Source organism: Marmota marmota, unplaced genomic scaffold (assembly GCF_001458135.2).
Source record: "Marmota marmota marmota unplaced genomic scaffold, marMar, whole genome shotgun sequence".
Lineage (NCBI taxonomy): Eukaryota > Metazoa > Chordata > Mammalia > Rodentia > Sciuridae > Marmota > Marmota marmota.
Genome location: NW_025999990.1, coordinates 34,212,469 through 34,231,087, shown reverse-complemented (window position 1 = coordinate 34,231,087; position 18,619 = coordinate 34,212,469). Strand labels below are relative to the sequence as shown.

Genomic DNA, 18,619 nt, shown 5'->3' with positions numbered 1-18,619 from the left:
TCACAAACGTCCCCATTCGAGGTCAGCAGGAATCTTAGAGCAGGGCAAGCAGTGGCAGTTTGTTCAGCCCCATCTCACGTCTGTCTTTGCTCCTTCCAGGATCCTAACTGACCAACAATCATCCTTTGTCACTCTCCACCCAAAGGCGCGCCCTGTTACCTTTACCATCCCACCCTGCGAGCCAGAAGAGTATAGCGAGTCCCAGTTCCCTGCCCACCCACGAGGGCTCTCAGCCAAGTGCGGAGAAGTTGGAAAGCAACGCATGATTCACACAATTAGGCTAAAACAATCTGAGTATACAGCCGCCCCTCAAAGATCCTTTTAATTTCTCCACCCCAAGACTGAACTTGGGGCCTGTATCTTGCTCGGCAGAACTGAACCGAACAGTGAATGTTACCTTTGGGTCCATTTTGTCCCCTACCACCCCATCACACCCACCCGCAGCGACCACGACTGATCGACCCCCTTCGCCATCCCGGCTCCATAATTAAGACAGGGACCGGGACCGATGGCTCACCAAGAGGGTCAGCAGCAGTTGCATGCAGAGGGCTTCATACAGTGGCCCCCGGAGACCGGCGGCGGCCATCCCTGCCTGCGCGGGACAGTGGCAGGAGAATGCGGGCGCAGGGCGGCAAAGCCCAGAGCAAAGGCGCGGAAGGAGCTTTTCTGGCTGTTGCTTGTCTTGTAGTCGCTTTGGCCTCTCTCAGGCTTGTCTGCCCGGGAGCGTGTTCTCTCCTGAAACCGGATTGGACCCAGGAGACGTAGAGCAGCCCCTCCTAGTTATTTCTCAAGTTTTATCACCGCGGGAGCCGCTGGGGAGCTGCCCGAGCCTGCCATCTCTCTCCCCGTGGCCGTCGGGGCGGGCGCTCGCTCTCGGGAAAGCGGTCCCAGGCCCACCCTCTACCCGCTCTCCCACACCCCTAGTCTGCCCAGCGGGGAAGCCGCCCAGATCGTCCCGGGGCGTCACCATCGCTGACGCTGCGCTGCGCTGAGCATTCCCACTGCAGAACCCAAATCTGCCTGTCCCAACTCGGGCCCTCCTAGGTGCCAAGAACACCTTGTGATTGGATCAGCAGTTTCTCCCTTCAACTCCTGAACAAATTCTGGGCAATGTCGTGTTTAAACAAACAACAACAAAATATATATATGTGTTGTCTCTGGAATGTGTCTAAGGGGCCACTGTAAAGGACTGAAGGAAAATTATCTCAAGTGGCATGAATAAACTGGCATTTTGGTGTGCCAGATATTAAAACCAATGAAAAGAAATTCAGATCCGATCATTTTTTTACACACCCAAAATGATAGTGATTATACTAAGAGCATATTTACTGACAAGTTTCGTGGACTTATATGAACCTTCTAAGAAAAAAAAAATGTCCTTAGATGTGTGTATTAGTATCTGGTGCTTACTTCCATAATTGTACTAAGATGAATATTTTCAGTTTGTGGTTGAAGGAAAATCTGGTGCCCAAAACCTACTAGAAAATGAGGCCCTCAAATTTAATATCGTTCAGTATTTATCAAGTTCCAAAGTCCACCAGGCCTTACCTGGAAGTTTGTAGGAAAGGAAACCCAGAACTGCCCAGAGCAATCTAGGAGGAAAGAAGGCTATCATCAGAGCAAACAATGCATAGTTCATAACAGTACAGGTGATAATTCCTTAAGTTCTCTCTAAACTGAATTTTATGTCTTCTAATCCCCTACGAACTGGATACAGGAGCAAAACCATCTCAGAGATGTGTTGCTGCTCTTCAAAGACCATTCAAAAGTTTGGCGGTGAGAACCCTAGGACAGTCCAGAATCGTTAAAGAAGGGTATGATGGTCTTCATTCATTCCACCTTAGACCCCTAAGCCATGTGTTCCAGGAGGACTGGGGCTTCCCTGAAATTCCTGAATCTTAGCTATCAGGACTCAGACACCAGTTCAGCTGCCCAGTTTCATCTCTGCGGCACCTGACACAACCATCAGAGGAAATCAGTTTGAAAGGAACTTCTAGGCTCAGAGAAAGGGCTCCAGACTTCTTTCCACTCCAGCATTTTCACTTCCCATCCTCCAAATCTTTACCTTTACCCATGACCTCAGAGATAGCTTCTCAAAGTTTCTTTCAGCCTCAGCCAGCTTTGGAAACACAAGTGGAATTGGCTTCTCTGAAACACAGATGAAGAAAGGAGATGCCAACACCAATCACCCAACAATCTCTCTGCAACTGTTAAAGAAAAGGGTTGGGCAAAGGGGTTGGAGAATTAAAGTAAAGGGCTAAGATGTTAGGAAATTTTGGAATAGAGGCTCAAACTCATCTGAAGAAGACCTTGAGGAAGCAAAGATACCTGAGGTAAGAACAGAGAAAGTGGGAGGGTTAAGAGAATGTTCCAGGGATTTCCTGGAAGAGGAGCAGGATGTGAGGAGCCCTGAAGAGACTTATGATCATTTTTTAGATCAAGGAAGCAGGAGTCAAAAAAATCTCATTCTGTCCAGATTCTGGCTGGGAATCCAGCCAAAATGAGACTCCTAACCAACCTTGCTGAGAAACTGGATTTCATTCTGATAGAAACAGAGTAGAAGTCCTCAGTATGTAAAAAGAGTTGCTAAGTGCTGTTACAGAGTTGATCACTTTCGGTGAGTTTGTACATTATTAATGAACCTGTTTATAACTTAATTTGGATTTCACTTAGTATTCATATAGCACATGGTTTTTGATAGAATTTTCTCTATTTAAGTTTTCTTATGACTTCAACAGTATCTTCAAGTTAACTAATCTAACCTGATTAAGACTATCTTCCAAGTGACAAAAACTATAAAATTGCTGTCCTCTGGTGGTCTGGGCTATGCTGTCTGAAAGAGGATATTGTTAAGTTTGCTGATTACATGTCAACTGCTTTGAGCTTCCACATTTAGCTTCTACAAAGTAAAAGTTGTAATAATCTATTCTAGAAACACTGTATTAGAGATACTTGTATTAGAGATACTTGTAATTCATATTCCAAATATCCAGGTCCCACATGACTGTTAAATAACCAAAGGTAGTATTAGAAACTATTTTGGAATTTTCTCTTTTGTTAAGGCAATTACTTGTCTGTAATGAGTATATTAATTTAAGTTCTATTATAAAGCAATGCATGTTTATTAGAGAAAAATCTTTACACAGTTATAATGACAACCTAAAAATGTGCTAAAGATAAATGAAACTGCTAATATTTTTCCTGTGTAGGTTATAATTTAAGATGAGTTTGTTGAAAACGTATTTAAAATGTGGATTTCAGTTTCAATGAAGTTAAAATTGGAAGCTTTCTATAATAAAATTAATTTCAATCAGCATGAGACATATCTTTATTTTATTATCCTGTCCCCTAAGCAATACAGCCAGTTATGCTAAATGAATAATGGACCAAAGTGTGAAATTATCTTCCCTTGTTTTGGTTTTAGTGTGAAAGATAAGAGCAGCAATAAACAAAGGATCAAAAACTAGAAGAGATTTTAGGGGAAAAAAATAGCACAAACCAAGGAATCCAAGGGAATTGTAACATTTTTAGCAGGAAAAAAAAAAGCCTAAGATAATAGGAATTTCTGAGCATGGACTTAATCTTCTGACTTATCTTACAAAGTGGAAACTGACCCCTGGCCCACTGACCCAGGCAGCCTTGTGCATTTCAAGGCCAACAGGTCTAACTCATCTCTGTCTTTTCATGGTCAGCCATGTGACAAATGTAGGCCACCTGAAATGCTTTATAAAATACTTCCCAGACAACCATATGATGTCAGAAACAAATTTGCTAGCAAGAAAAGTGAAATATATGAAAAGAAACTTAAATTAAAATCAAGTAAAAGTTCAGTTTGAATAGTTCTTGTGACACAAAGTCTGCCACGGATTGTTAGCTCATAAGCACTTTTGAAATATGATTTAAGATAAAAAGTTATGGTGTGACTAGAAGCCCTCTGCTAGCTCCTCAGAGCACCACTGAAAACAACCTTGACTTTCTGGTCATTTCAAAAGATTGCTGAAGCCTTGGGGATAATGGGAATCCCAAAGTCATTAGTAACCTATAAGTATTATATTGCTGCCCAGTGTAGGAGCCATCCCAGAATACTTGTCTACCTCTCCTGTCTTCCCAGGGCAAGCCCACTCTTCCCAGATCAAATTCCACCCAGACAGGAATGTTCCATATCCCAAAGAGAACCTCGATTCTAGACCAAAATGATCCCTGGTGTCCAGGGGGAAGAGAAGTTCCCCTTCTCTCTGCTTGGTGGTGGGTTTCCTCAAGTACTCCCAGGACTAACTTCTCCCTAGGGCACTGACAGCAGGACTATCCTTTTCAGTCTACAAAGGAGTGGCCTTTCACTAAAACCTTGACAACATTCATATAAAGTTTGACATGGCCAGGTGCCATGGCACACGCCTGTAATCCCAGCAGCTTGGGAGGCCAAAGCAGGAGGATTTCAAGTTCAAAGCCAGCCTCAGCAATTTTAGCAAGACCCTAAGCAACTTGGCAAACCCTGGATTCGATACTTGATACCAAAAAGAGAGAGAGAGAAGAGAGTTAGTTTAATACATTCATGCACTTTTCTCAAATTCATAATTATCCAATCTCCAGTAACACCATGGCAGTAAATCCAATCCAGATAGGGCGTGCCAGGTTCAGAAAGGTTCCCTTCCAGTCAGTTAATTAATGAGTCAAGAACTGTTACAATGGTTTTCTTCTTCCTCCTCTACAGTCTTCAGACTCCCTTACAAATATCCTTTTCTACAAGCAGTCCTTTTAGGGAGGGAGGAGCCTTTTCCCAGTGACTTGTCACTGAGCTGGAAGGAATGGTAATTTCCACACAGCAAACAAAGCCCTGATGCTGTGAGTGATAACTTACAGTAACTGAACAAAAGCAATGAAACAAAGCCCCGATAATGAGTGCATTTTTAGTCCCTCTCATTTGGAGTCATCTCATAAGTCTTCACTTGGGTTTCCTTCAGAGAGAAAGTCATCTCCTACTTGGTAAGAAAGAGACTTCTAGTTTTTCCCAGGTTTTCTCATGTCCCCAGGAGCCCATTGTGTATATCTGTCTGTAAAAAAGACATTGCTCAAGCATGAAGGTTACAGGTGTTGAGTGGGCTGACGGCCGGATCTCATGTGTCATTTATCCTGGAGTCATTCCCTGAATCACTGTCCCATCAGCCGTCTCTTTTCCCAGAAGTTTAGGAGGATCATCCCGCAACATCAGCCTCGGGAAGTGCCACATCTTCTAACTCAGGAGTAGAGAAGTAGCTTTTCCCTACAAGCTACTTATGGGTAACACATTTTTAAAATATTTAATTGATTTTATTTTTTAAATACATGGCAATGGAATGCATTACAATTTTTATTACACATATAGAGCACTATTTTTCATATCTCTGTTTGTATATAAAGTATTTTCACACCAATTCATGTCTTCATACATGTGCTTTGGATAATGATGTCTATCACATTCCACCATCCTTGCTAAACCCCTGCTCTCTCCCTACCTCTTCCAACCCTGTGCCCTATCTAGAGTTTGTCTATTCCTCCCAAGCTCACCCTCCCTACCCCATTATAGGTCAGTCACCTTATATCAGAGAAAACATTTGGCATTTGTTTTGGGGGGATTGGCTAACTTCACTTAGCATTATTTTCTCCAACGCCATCCATTTACCTGCAAATGTCATGATTTTATTCTCTTTTATTGCTGAAAAAAATATTCCATTGTGTGTGTGTGTGTGTGTGTGTGTGTATATATATATCACATTCTTTTAATCCATTCATCTACTGAGGGGTATCTAGGTGGGTTCCACAGTTAAGTTATTGTGAATTGTGTTACTATAAACATTGATGTGGCTGTGTCCCTGTAGTATGCTGTTTTTAAGTCCTTTGGGTATGAGAAATGCAAATCAAAACTACTCTAAGATATCATCTCACTTCAGTCAGAATGGCAGCTATTATGAAGACAGACAATAATGAGTGTTGGCAAGGATGTGGGGAAAAAAGCACACCTATATATTGCTGGTGGGACTGCAAATTGGTGCAGCCAATATGGAAAGCAGTATGGAGATTCCTTAGAAAACTGGGAATGGAACCACCATTTGACCCACCTATCTGTCACCTTGATCTATACCCATTGGGTAATACATTATTAAACTCAACATTCATTCATTTCTTACTTTCTTCACTAACAATTATGTATCAATTAATTTTATTTACCTTAAGATATATTCATCTCAATTTGTCTTTTCTTTTCATCCTGCTGTTTGCTAAGCCCTTATATTACTAGATGAGAAGCTTTCCACCAGTCAGCATTGTAGTGTTCACTGAACAGGCCCCACACCACATTAATTAGTACTTTTCTTGCATTGCTTTCAAGAATCACATTAATGTCTGCCTTTCCATGTTATAAAAAGTGACATACTACCCTAATAGGCAGGCACTAGTCTTAACTTGTAGATGTCTATATAGGGCTCTACCAGATTGCTGTTCTTCTAAAAACACCTAATTCAGAGATTCTTCCTTAACATCAAGAAAACTTAGGAGCCAGCAATCTGCCTACTGGGTATGTAGGTATGTACCAGAATGGCTATTTTGTTCCCTCTTTCTAGTAAGATTTCAGTGTTCTTGACATTCAATAAAATTGGCTGTTTTTCCTAGTTTTCAAGCTCTGTTTAGATGTTGATCAGGGAAAATCCTGGATTTAACTATAATGCTTCACTTGTAAAAGGTGATAAATAATTTTGTTTTTAAAATAAATGATTCCAACATCAAAGAGACACTAGCCAAAAGAGCATCCTTATATCCTTCACAAGATAGCATTAAGTGGTTGTTATGGTTTAGATATGAAGTCTCTCCCAAAAACTTACACGTGAGATAATGCAAGAATGTTCAGAGGTGAAATGATCAGATTATGAGAGCTATAACCTAATCAGTGAATTAATCCACTTGAATGGATTAACTAGGTGATAATTGTAGGCAGGCGTGGCTGGAGGAAGTAGGTCATGGGGGCGTGTCTTTGGGGTTTGTATTTTGTTCCAGCAAGCTGAGGTCTCTGCTCCCTGGCTGTCATGAAAGTAGCTACTTTCCTCCACCACACCCTTCCACCATGATTTTGTGCCTTACGTTGGGCCCAGAACTATAAAGTAGGCAACCATGAACCAAACCTCTGAAACCATGAGCCAAAATAAACTTTTTGTCCTCTAAGTTGTTCTTGTTGGGTATATTGCTTAGTGACAGAACACTGACTAAAACAGTAGTGATCAAATATTATCAGGAAAAATTTCTCAATTCTGTAATGATGAATTATCTGACTTCAACTGCTGATGTTCCAAAGGTCTAAGCAAAGATTGGACTCTTCTCTTTGCCCTGTTCCTGATATGCTGCAGTCTGGCTGGGCACAATCAGGAGCCACTTGTCAAAAGAAACTAACTTTATTTTTAGAACCACACAAGCCAAACAAAACAGCCTCTCAGGAAAAACCCTCAGAGCCCCAACTGCCACCACCGGCTTCCCACAAGCCTCTCTCTCCAACACACGCCTCTCTCCACCTCCCACAATCCTCCTGCTCTTGAGGCCGATTGGCTGGGTCACGTAGGCGGAGCCAAAAAAGTCCCCCAATGAGCAGATCCGTGGTCTGAAAGGGCAGGGAAACAGCCCAATGAGCATCACCGCAGAGGAGCCAATCAGCTAGATGTTGCTGGGGCCTCTGTGAGCCAATCATCAGCTGGCAGCTGGAAGTTTGCTGGCAGCTGGAAGTTTGCTGGGGCCCCTTTGGCTGTGGCTCTCAACACTGATATCCTTGGTAGACAAAAAGAAATTCCAAACAGACATACACCATGGTTATGGTCATGACATCTTTTCTCCTTTATGGTGCCCTGTCTGTAATATTCCCAAGATGACTGACACCAATGTCAGCTAACCTCAACTTCTCCTTTCTCATTTAGTACAATGAGAATTGTTCTTTCTCTCACCTGAAAGATTTTGGAATGTTATAAACATGTATAAGTTCTTAGGACATAATGTAAAATAAAGAACACATTTTATGTACATTCCCTTATATACCATATAAGTTATTATAAATAATAAATTATTCCCCAAGAATAAGGTGGTCTGAGCCTTGCTCTGCTAGGCCCACTGACAGTTTTCCAAATCCATCTGTCCAGAAATTATGGAAGCATTATATTACTGAAATTGGCCATGAGAATACCATTATGTCTCCCAAGATTATCCAAGGACCTCTGGCCATGTCCTTGACTCTCCCTTGACGCTCTAAATTTTGAACAAATGAAATAGTGTTATTTAACTCACAGTAAATCTTTGTACGTGGCCATTGTTGAAGAAAAGGAAAGAGACTATTTGGTCAATCACATCCTATTAGTAAAATAAAGAGACCTGCTCTCCAAAGAATAAAAATTCCAGTCTGCCAGTTCTGGATTCTCTAGCCTCATCTGCTTAGAGCCTCTAATGAAGTTTTAAATTGTCTTTAACTTGTTTGGCATTTTTGTCTTGGACTAAGTTCATGGTTTTTTAAAATCTCTGGCCCTTCCATCTTGTACAAACAGATAGCTTTGGAAAATATTTTTTTCCTTTCCTATTGATCCAATTATGATAATCTATATACCTGAATGGATCCAAAGTTACCTCAACCTGTTGGTCAAAGACTGATATTCCTGGATTTTAAAACATTTGTTATAATTATATGCAGTAAAATTCATATACCACAAATGTATAGTTCAATGAGTTTTGACAAATACATACACCTGTGTCACCGTCATTCAAATCAAGACATTTCTTTCACCCTAGTCTATTCCAATTATTTCCTTTAGGCAACCATTTTTATGCTTCCTGTCACTCATGAGTAGTTTTGACTTTTCTAGAATTTCACATAAATGAAATCACACACTATTAGTTAGCTATTGCTGTGTCGCTTCTTATCTGATGGACATGACTTATAAAAGTAATTAGTAAACAATATAATAACTTAAAACAAAGACTGTCTATCTCACGGTTTCTTTGCAATCCACTCATGGCTGAACTACCTGTCTCTGGCTTGGGGGCAATCATAAAAGATGCTATTGAAGTGTTTAGCAGGAATTTCCCTCTTCTCAAGGCTCAATTAGAATATATAAATGCTGTTTTAAGCCCACTCATATGGCAAGCCTCAGGTCCTTGATGATTATCAGACAGAGACATCAAGGGTCTTTCTAGGGCAGGGAACAACATGGATACCTAGGTTCCCTTAGAATAAGCCAAAAACAATTTGATCCTCAAAATGGAAACTATAGTTCATTTGTATCCCAATATCAGAAGTGACTCCCTAGCACCTCTGCTTGAATTCTAGTGGCTCAAAACAAGCCACTAGGAGCAATATGCAGCCTAGGAAATGATGCCAATACCAGGAGGCAGAAACCATTTGATTCCATCTTAGAAGCTGAGTGAAACATACTATGGATGCCTTTAGTGTCTGGTTTCTCTCATTTAACATGTTTTAGATTTGTCTAATATAGTTGAGTGTATCAGTAGCTTGCCCCTCTTAATATCAAATAATATTGCAGCTTATGAATTTACTAAAAGATATTTAATTCTTCTCTTGTATTGTGTTTTCAGAATTTAGCAATTATAAAGCTGCTGTGAACCTTCATGTAGAGTCTCTTTGTGGGAGTAAGCTTTCCTTTCTTTTGTGTAAATTTCTACTAATAGGTATATTTCTACAGATTCGGTCACTGTTTAGCTTCATTACTACTACCAGAGCAAGTCTTCATTAGCAATATTTGAATGTTTCAGTTGATCAACAACTTTACAAACACATTTTAGCAAATATTATAGTTGTAACCATTATAAGTATCTCCTTGTGATTTAAATTTACATTTCCCTGAAGAAGTTATAGCTCATCTTATTTGTTTTTGCCTGATGACTAATGATTTGAGCAATTTTTTATGTACTTATTTGGCATTATAAGTACAATTGGGTTGTTTGTCTTTTAATTAATGTTTTATGATAGCAATGTTTGCTAATATTAACAAATATTTATACATAATATATTATAAAAATATATTTTATTCAAATACTTATTGAAATAAATTTAAATTTTGTACACTTGAATAGAATTTTCTTTTATTTGTTGAAAACCTAATTCAATTCCTTCCTTCACCTCCTTCTTTTCATAGAAATTAAAGTTTTTCTTCCATAGGTTGGATTTACACCTGGGAAGATGGAGGCAAAGTTATCTTCTCTAGTGCATTTTTGTCTAAATTTATGGAACAAAGGACCCTTCCTGGCTTTCTTCCTTTTCCTGTAAGTAACCTGAGGTGATCTATGAAAATGGTTCCCTAATCTCTTGACCCAGAAAACCTCAAAGAATCACACAAATCAGGAGATTCAAATCTGCACATATGCTTTAAGAATATCTAAAACAGCCCAGGCTATCAAGAGTATGCCTATCCCAAAAGCCACCAAGTACCTGAGAAATGTCATTGTAAAGAAGAAATGTATGTCATTCCAATGTAACAATGGTGGTGTCAGTAGATGCACCCAGGCCAAACAATGGGGCTGGACACAGGGTCAGTGGCCCAAAAAGAGTACTGAAGTTTTGTTTTCCCTGCTTAAGCATGCAGAACAATTATGAACTTAAGAGTTTAGATATAAGTTCTCTGGTCATTGAATATATTCAAGTGAATAAAGCACCCAAAATGTGCCTTCCTACTTACAGAGCTCATGGACAGATTAACCTATGCATGAGCTCCCCCTTCCACAATGAGGTGATCCTCCCTGAAAATACCGCTTAAGCCAGAAGAGCAGATTGCACAGGAAAAGAAAAGAAAACAAAACTTGTGAAAAAATTCAATAAACAAAAGTTTATGGCAAGGGAGTTAATTCAGTATGCAATAAATACAAATAAATATTTTTAAAATATTTTCTTTTGCATACAAAGACAAAATTTATAGTCATGAAGAAAAGAGATCAAGCTCTGCAAATGACTGGATGATGTTGGAAGTTTCAGCTGCAAATGAGCCAGAATTGACCAGGATCTGTAACTCCCACAAGTGAAGCTACAGCTGGGCAGTGACCCATGCCTGTAGTCTCAGCTACTCAGGACATTGAAGAGGAAGGATCAATGAATCTGTGAGCTCCAGGCCAGGCTGGGTAGCCTAGTGAGATCATCTCAAAAACAAGCAAACAAGTTTAGCTATTGTGAATTGAGCTGCTGTAAGCATTGATGTGGCTGCCTCAAGCAAACCAATCCTAAAAAACCAAAAGCCGAATGTCTTTTTCTGATATGTGAAAGCTAATTAACAATGCAGAAGTGGAGTGCTTGGGAAGAATAGAGTTACTTTAGGTAGAAGGAAATGAAAAGAGGGGAGGGGGTATGAGGTAGGAAAGGTAGTAGAATGAATCAGACATTATTACCCTATGTAAATATATAACTATATGACTGGTGTGATTCTACATCATGTACAACATGACAAATAAGAAATTATACTCTGTTATATATGATGTATCAAAGTGCATTCTATTGTCATGTATAATTAATTAAAACAAAAAAAAAATAAAAGAAAAACTCAGAAGTGAAGTTACAAATTTAGGAGCATTTTTCACCAAGAAAAGTAGTTCTTACCTCTGGTGGCATATGGGTGACTCCTGGAGAGATTTTAATAAACACCAACAAAAAGTGCCACCTCAGACCAAATACATCAGACTCTCTGGATTAAGGGATCTTACTTTCATATCAGGATACTCTAATATGCAGATTAAGGCTAAGATTCTTGTTCTAGGTAAGTGGTTCCTTGATGAGTGGTATAAGTACCACTAGGATCTTGATTGTTTTTTGCACATTTGGAAATATAATAAAAGACAGAAAGCTTTTGAAATAATTGGACCCATTTTGGAAGAATTGAGCCCTCTGGAGTTTTCTAAAATGCAGGTTCTTAAATAATCCTTTTGAAAAACTTACTTTATTTTGATTTAAAAGCAGCATCTTCATTCCATATGCTTTAGCCCTCTGCAGCATTTGTAGAATCTGTCTAGTCTGTGTTTTAAAAGAAAGGCTTAGATCAATCTTTATGTATTTCATCTGGTCCTTTCATGGTGGGAACAACAATATATACTGTAATTTATGTCCCCTTTGCTGCCTGAATTGATGTTTTCTGTACACCATCATTCTCCCTCGACTTCAGTTAATTTCAATAACAATCTGTATTAAGGAGTATTTCTCAGTGGTTAAGCACCCTTGGGTTCAATCCCTGGTACAAGAAAGAAAGAAGGAAGGAAGGAATAAAGGAAGGAAGGAAGGAAGGAAGGAAGGAAGAAGGAAGGAAGGAAGGAAGGAAGGAAGGAAGGAAGGAAGGAAGGAAAGAAAGAAAGAGAAAAAGAAGGAAAGAAAGAAAAAAGAACTAAAAAGAAAAGAAAAAAACTTATTAAAGGGGTTAGACTTTATTTTAACCTCATATATTCATAAGAATCTATTGAAGGGTTTTGAGTATGAGGTGGCATAATCAGATGTATACATTTTTTAAAAAATCATTTACAGTTAATGCAGAAAACAGATTGTAGAGGGCAATAAAATGGCACATTTATTGGATCTGTGATATAACTTGATATTAGGCCTCATATGACTTGATCATAGATTAGTGATAGAATATGAGAGAAAGGGAAAACTCATGGATACTTAACAAGGGCTTTGCACTAACAACAGAGTGAGTGGAATGAATAAATGGGGAACAGAGGGAGAGGAAGTAATTTGGGTTAAGACTTAAAAGGATTTTATTGGACCTGTGAAGTTTGAGATGCCAGTTATATATCTAAGTTAAGTTGTATGATTCAAAATTTGTGAACTGAAAGAAAAGATCTAGGAAATGAGTGAAGAAAGAGTGAGTGAAGACAGAGTTTTGGGGTACTTCAACTCCAGAAATCATGAGGAAAAGAGGAACAGGCTTCCTCTAGACTATGATGAGGTGGCCAGCAATTGAGCATGGTATCTCAAAAGCCAGGGAGACTGATTCCCAACCAGAAGAACATACTTAACTGTGGCACAGGATTTTGAGAAGTCAATAAAGATTAGAACTAAGAACTGATTATTGATTTGACATGAAAAAGTCAATGGTGACAAAAGAAAAGTAAGAATGATTGAAGTGGCAGGGATGGAAAGAGGGTTTCAGAGAGCCAAAGACAGCCAAGTGAGGTGATGAGGAATGAGACAGGCAACTGTTCCTCAGGTCATCGCTCCCTGTATCTGTCACACTGATTCTTCTAAAGTAGAACCTGAAACACAATGTCAGAGAAGCTAGTCTACTGAGAGATTAAACCCAGAGGCAGAGGCAAAATTAAAAAAAAAAAAAAACGGGAAAATTAAAAGGTTAATAAAAGGTGTGTTATGGAACTCATGAATGCAATGGACTTAATCCAGTTGATCACCTTCTAAGAAACAATGTAGAATGCACCTTGGAGTTGGTATTCAGAAGATAAGAAGTATTACTAAGTACCTCCAAGCTATCATAATAATATAAGCTTAAAATAACACACATTAATACCCACATGTCAGAAGTCTGGGCCAGGCCTGGCCTGGCTGTGTCCTCTGTGCTCAAGGCTCATCAAGCTGCCCATCAGAGTCATCTAAAGTCTCAACTGGAAGGGATCCACTTTAGATAATTGTAGTCGGGTACAGTTGGTGGTGGGAAGATGAAGGAGTTTTCTTCTGCTTCTGATTTGTAATTGAAATTGAAATCCAACATGAAGGGAGGAAGGTGGATTAGAGATTTAAAGACAGACAAAGTGTAAAATAGAAAATTTACTAGGTCGGTGTTTGGAATTCTTGACTGCAATCCACTATAAGAAATATTTCTGGGTCTGTGAGCTTGTATAGTAGGTAAAAGGCCCTGGGTTCAATTCCCAGCACCACAAACAAAATACAAATAAATAAAAATGTCCAATTTCATGCATTGGAAATCAATTTATATATATATATATATATATATATATATATATATATATAACCTTGAACAATAGTTTCATAAATAGTTACTATTCCTATTTAATATATTTTATTTCTATTCATTATCTTCCAATTCAGTGATAATATAGGTTGACAGCTCTCAAACTAATGTTGTATCCCTGTATTGTCAAATTTCAGTTGCTTCTTTCATATTTGCTTGTTGATGTTACAGTTAACATCAAGCTCAGAAGTTTTTTGTGCTGATGGGAAGCTCAGAAGATCAGGATGTTGATAGGACTGTGGAGAGTAAAGTCTGAACTCTTGAGGTTTCAGAGGAGAAGGAGTACTCTCCTGGAATTTGGACTAGAGGCTATTCATGATTTGTTCCAGCTAAGAGTTGCCTACATTTTGCCCGTACAAGAGATCATGATGACATGGTCCAGAAATGGTAGTTTTTCTTAAGTGTGGGAAGGTTTAACCTGTTGTTGTTGTTGTTGTTCCAACTACTTTGAAAAAGGCTTATCAAATCAATAATCTAAAACAGATTAAAATTTTAGGCATCAGTAGAGCATCTGATACGAATTAATTGTTACCACTAAGTTCTGAATTTTACTTTTTACTCCTGGATATTTAGACAAAGTAACTGATTTAGTTTTAGAGTTATATTGCTCTCATAGTTTGATACAAGGGAATATGGAAGTTTATCTCTAGTGTTAAGATTTGTCTTAGCCTTGTATTAGCATGCTAAGAGGACTAGCGTAACACAATAACACAATGAATCTAGTTTTCAATAGGATATTTCAGAAGTTTTGGAACAGTGGTGTTGTGTGATGTTCCAATACTGAACATTTTAAATACAGAGGGCTAAGCATCTAATCTCTGTTCTGTGTCAAGCAATATAGCTTCTTAGTGTGGGCTGTCCTTCCCTCCTACAGTATCCCTTAGCACAGAGATCCCCTGGATTACTTCCACAGGAGGAAGGACCTGCCTGGGAGCCACTTAGTCCCTCATTTCTGGGTAGGGCCAACTTTTTTAAGGCTTGGTTCTTCTTATTCTCTTTAAAGGAAAAAGGGTAAATTGACTAAATCCCATGGTAAAATATAGCAACTTTCAAGTTCCCATCAAAATGCTAAGAGTTGAGCAAGAAATTTTGCCCAAACTTTAAGAGACTTTTAAAATGCTAAAACATACCATTGGCAGTTTTCCTAAAGGGACTCAGGCTACAAAAACAAAGGAAACTTCTTAAACAATTGAGTGCAGGTGACCATTCATACAAACAATACAGTAGAAGCATCAGAAAAGTTCTCCATTCAAGACAGAAGCCAATTTGAATTTGTCCCTTAGAGGCCTGTTATCAGGGTCCACTTACCATCTTCACATAGGTACAGAATTAACCCCAAATCAATCTGTAATGTATATGAAGTGTCCTCCTTGTATAGGGTTGAGACCTTCTGGGAAACTGAGACAGCATGAAGGCCCCCACTTCACCCTATTCTTGAAATCATGTCAGAAAGATTTCAGACATATTGGCTGAGTAACTGGCATGCGATTATTAGAAGGGAAAGGCGGAAAGGGATCATCCTTCCTGCCTTACAGTTTTATTGGGGTTCCAGGAAGTTTCCTGAATCCTGCCCAAGACCACCTCTTGACTTTTGGCTGGAACATCATAGACTACTTCCAAAAGAGGATGGTGTGGTGTTCAGAATTGATGTTTTTAAGGAAATTGAGTCAACTTTTTTTCCCTCAATTTTCTATTGTCCCCATAATGGGTTTCGTTATGGTTCAGATAGTAGATGTTCCCCAAAAGCTTATATGTGAGACAGTGCAAGAAGGTTTAGAGGAGAAATGATTGGGTTATGAGATCCTTAACTCAAACAGTGAGTTAATCCCCTGATAGAATTAACTGAGTGGAAACTAAGGGCAGGTAGGGTATGGCTGGAGGAGGCGGGCCATCTGGACATGCCTTTGAGGTATATATTTTGTATCTGGCACTTGGAGTCTCTCTTTCTGTTTTCTGATCATTATATTAGCCCCTTCCCTCTGCTACACTCTTCTACCATGATGTTCTGCCTCACCTTGACCCTAAGAAATGGAGCCAGCCTTCTATGGACTGAGACCTCTGAAACCATGAGCCCCTAAATAAGCTTTTTCTCCCCTAAAATTATTCTTCTCAGTTCTTTTAGTCACAGTTGTCGAAAAGCTGATTAAAACAGGTTTGCTATATGGTTTTTGCCTTAATTTCCTGCCTCCTTAAAGCACTCATCAACTTTTCCTTGTGAGAGTCTTGATGTTTTTGCTTTCAAGGTGATTTGAGGTTGTGACAAAGGAGGGTCCTGAAGACTTGGGTACAAGACATGGTCTGTAAATGGTAGTTTTTTTTTTTTTTAATTAAGGGTGGGTAAGATTATAACATACCAAGGCCCCATCTTTTCTGTTTTTTTCTTTCCACATCTTTTTATTATAGTTGCACATAATCATGGTATTTGATGTTACATATCCATAAATGCATACAATAAAAAAACATAATTTGGACAATATCACTTCCCCCTGTTATGGTTTAGATATTAGGTGTCCCCTTAAAGCTCATGAGTGAGATATTTTGTCTCAAGTTCCATCCATTTTTTTTACAAAGGACATAATTTTATTTTTTCTTTATGGGTGAATAAAACTCCATTATGTATATAGACACAATTTTCTACATCCATTCATGTGTTGACAGTCACCTAGGCTGGTTCCATAGTGTGGCTATTGTGAATTAATCTGCCAAGCCCCCTCTTCTGTATGGTTATCTGTCACATAAGGTGCCTGTGGTTTTCAGTCACCCTTCATTATCTTTTCCCTGCTCACCGATTCATGTCTATCTACATAGCTGCCCAAAAGTTTATGTTGAGAAAATGGAGAGGATGTTCAAAGGTAAAATAATTAGATCATGAGAGCTTTAACCTAATCTGTGGATTAATTCTTTTGATAAATTAATAATTTGAATGGATTAATGTGTGGTAATTGCAGGCAGGTAGGGTGTGGCCTTTCTTCTTCTTCTTTTTTTTTTTTCTACTTAAGTCTGAAAGGTTTTGGCAGGGTTTAAATTATTACTGTTTTCCTTGGAAGAAACAGTGCCTAATTATAGTTGTAGAAAATGAAGCTGTATCTGCAGGTTAAATCTTGTTTTCTAGGAAACTATCCAAATTCTTTCATCATTCTAGAATTTATTGTTTGGAGCCTTGTGAGGAATCAATGAGCCATATAAAGAGCTTTAAGGGTATTTTTCCTACAGAGAACTGTTTTTCTACATTGATTCTCATAAGATTTTCATATATGTTATGTAATGAAGAAGAATTCAAATTAACTGATGATTATGGAAACTGTGTGAGATAAGAGATCCACTAAGATAATTTAAAATGATCATTATTTTTCATTTTCTATCCTTCCCTCCCCTTTTTCTGTTCTTTTTCTCTGTTTTTTGGAAAAGAAAAATTTCAACCAGCAAAGTGAGAAAGAGTACAAGATGACCCACACTTCCTCACTAAGAGGCAGTACCCATTGCTTTTGCTCTCTGTTTTCATTCCACACCCATCAAACCTGTGAATGCACAATACCCTTTGAATAATTTTTCCCTAAAATATCTCAATTTCCTTTCTGTTGCTGGAGCACAAAGGGTTTCAGAAAATTTTGCAATGAGGTTGGCATAGTAATTCTCCTGTTTCTATACTCAAGTTAGGCATGGATTTGCAATTTTTTTTAAAAAAATATTATATTAAACTGAGACCAGCCCTTAAACTGGAGTAAGTAGGAGACCTATGCTGGACACCCTGGCCCAAGACCACCCCTGCCAACCTCTGGCAGAGCAAAGGCCAAAGTTAGACTCAGGACTGCCCTACCAATGGACAAATCCAAGCTGGAGCCCAAGACTAGCCCACCTCCATCTTAGGACACTGCAGCCACCACCATAGCCCTCCCCACACAGTAGCCTCCACCTTGGGACAACAGATAGGACCTGGAGACAGCTGCATCTTTAAATAGGCAACCCAGCCTTTCAACATCACCTCTGAAAGTAGTTGCAGCCATGCTGGGTCACCCCATCTGCTATCTTCAGTTATCTCCGCTATTGCCACCACACATATTTAGTTGTATTAGCATTTATCATGGGATACCAACTGGGAAATAGAAGCCCAACACCAAGGTGAGGTATAGGTAATCTGGAGGGACATCACAAGATTATAAGGTAGAAACTGTAATGTCTCAGATCTGCATTGCAAGAAAGGGAGACACATAGAAAACATGAAAAAAACAAGGGAGGAAAGTGCGCCAAACAAACCAAGATACTACAGTAATAGAATCCATAGACTATACAGTTGATGAAATGTCAGAGAAGGAGTTCAGAATTTACATAATTAAAATGATCTATGAATTAAAGAATGACCTAAGTGAGAAAATACAGGCAAAAATTGATCACTCCAACAGAGATAAGGGAGCAAACACAGGTAGCAAAAGATTACTTCAAGAAAGAGAAATTCTGGAAAAAAAAATCAGAAATCCTTGAAATGAAGGAAACAATAAACCAAATTAAAAAAAAACTCAATAGAAAGCAGACTAGGGCTGGGGATGTGGCTCAAGCGGTAGCGCGCTCGCCTGGCATACGTGCACCCCAGGTTCGATCCTCAGCACCACATACAAACAAGGATATTGTGTCTGCCGAAAACTAAA

At 39.0% G+C, this 18,619-nt stretch overlaps 1 protein-coding gene and 1 pseudogene across 1 annotated transcript in view; one reads left to right on the top strand and one right to left on the bottom strand.

Moving 5' to 3' along the window:
- Positions 1-884, bottom strand: part of Dsc3 (desmocollin 3) — a 43,099-nt gene extending 42,215 nt beyond the window's left edge. The window contains exon 1 of the mRNA XM_048806591.1: positions 518-884. Within this exon, the coding sequence (XP_048662548.1) occupies positions 518-586 (69 nt within the window). The 5' untranslated portion in view covers positions 587-884. The remainder of the gene's footprint in view (positions 1-517) is intronic.
- Positions 885-10,308: 9,424 nt separating this feature from the next.
- Positions 10,309-10,803, top strand: LOC125617776 (annotated as a pseudogene).
- Positions 10,804-18,619: the final 7,816 nt, after the last annotated feature.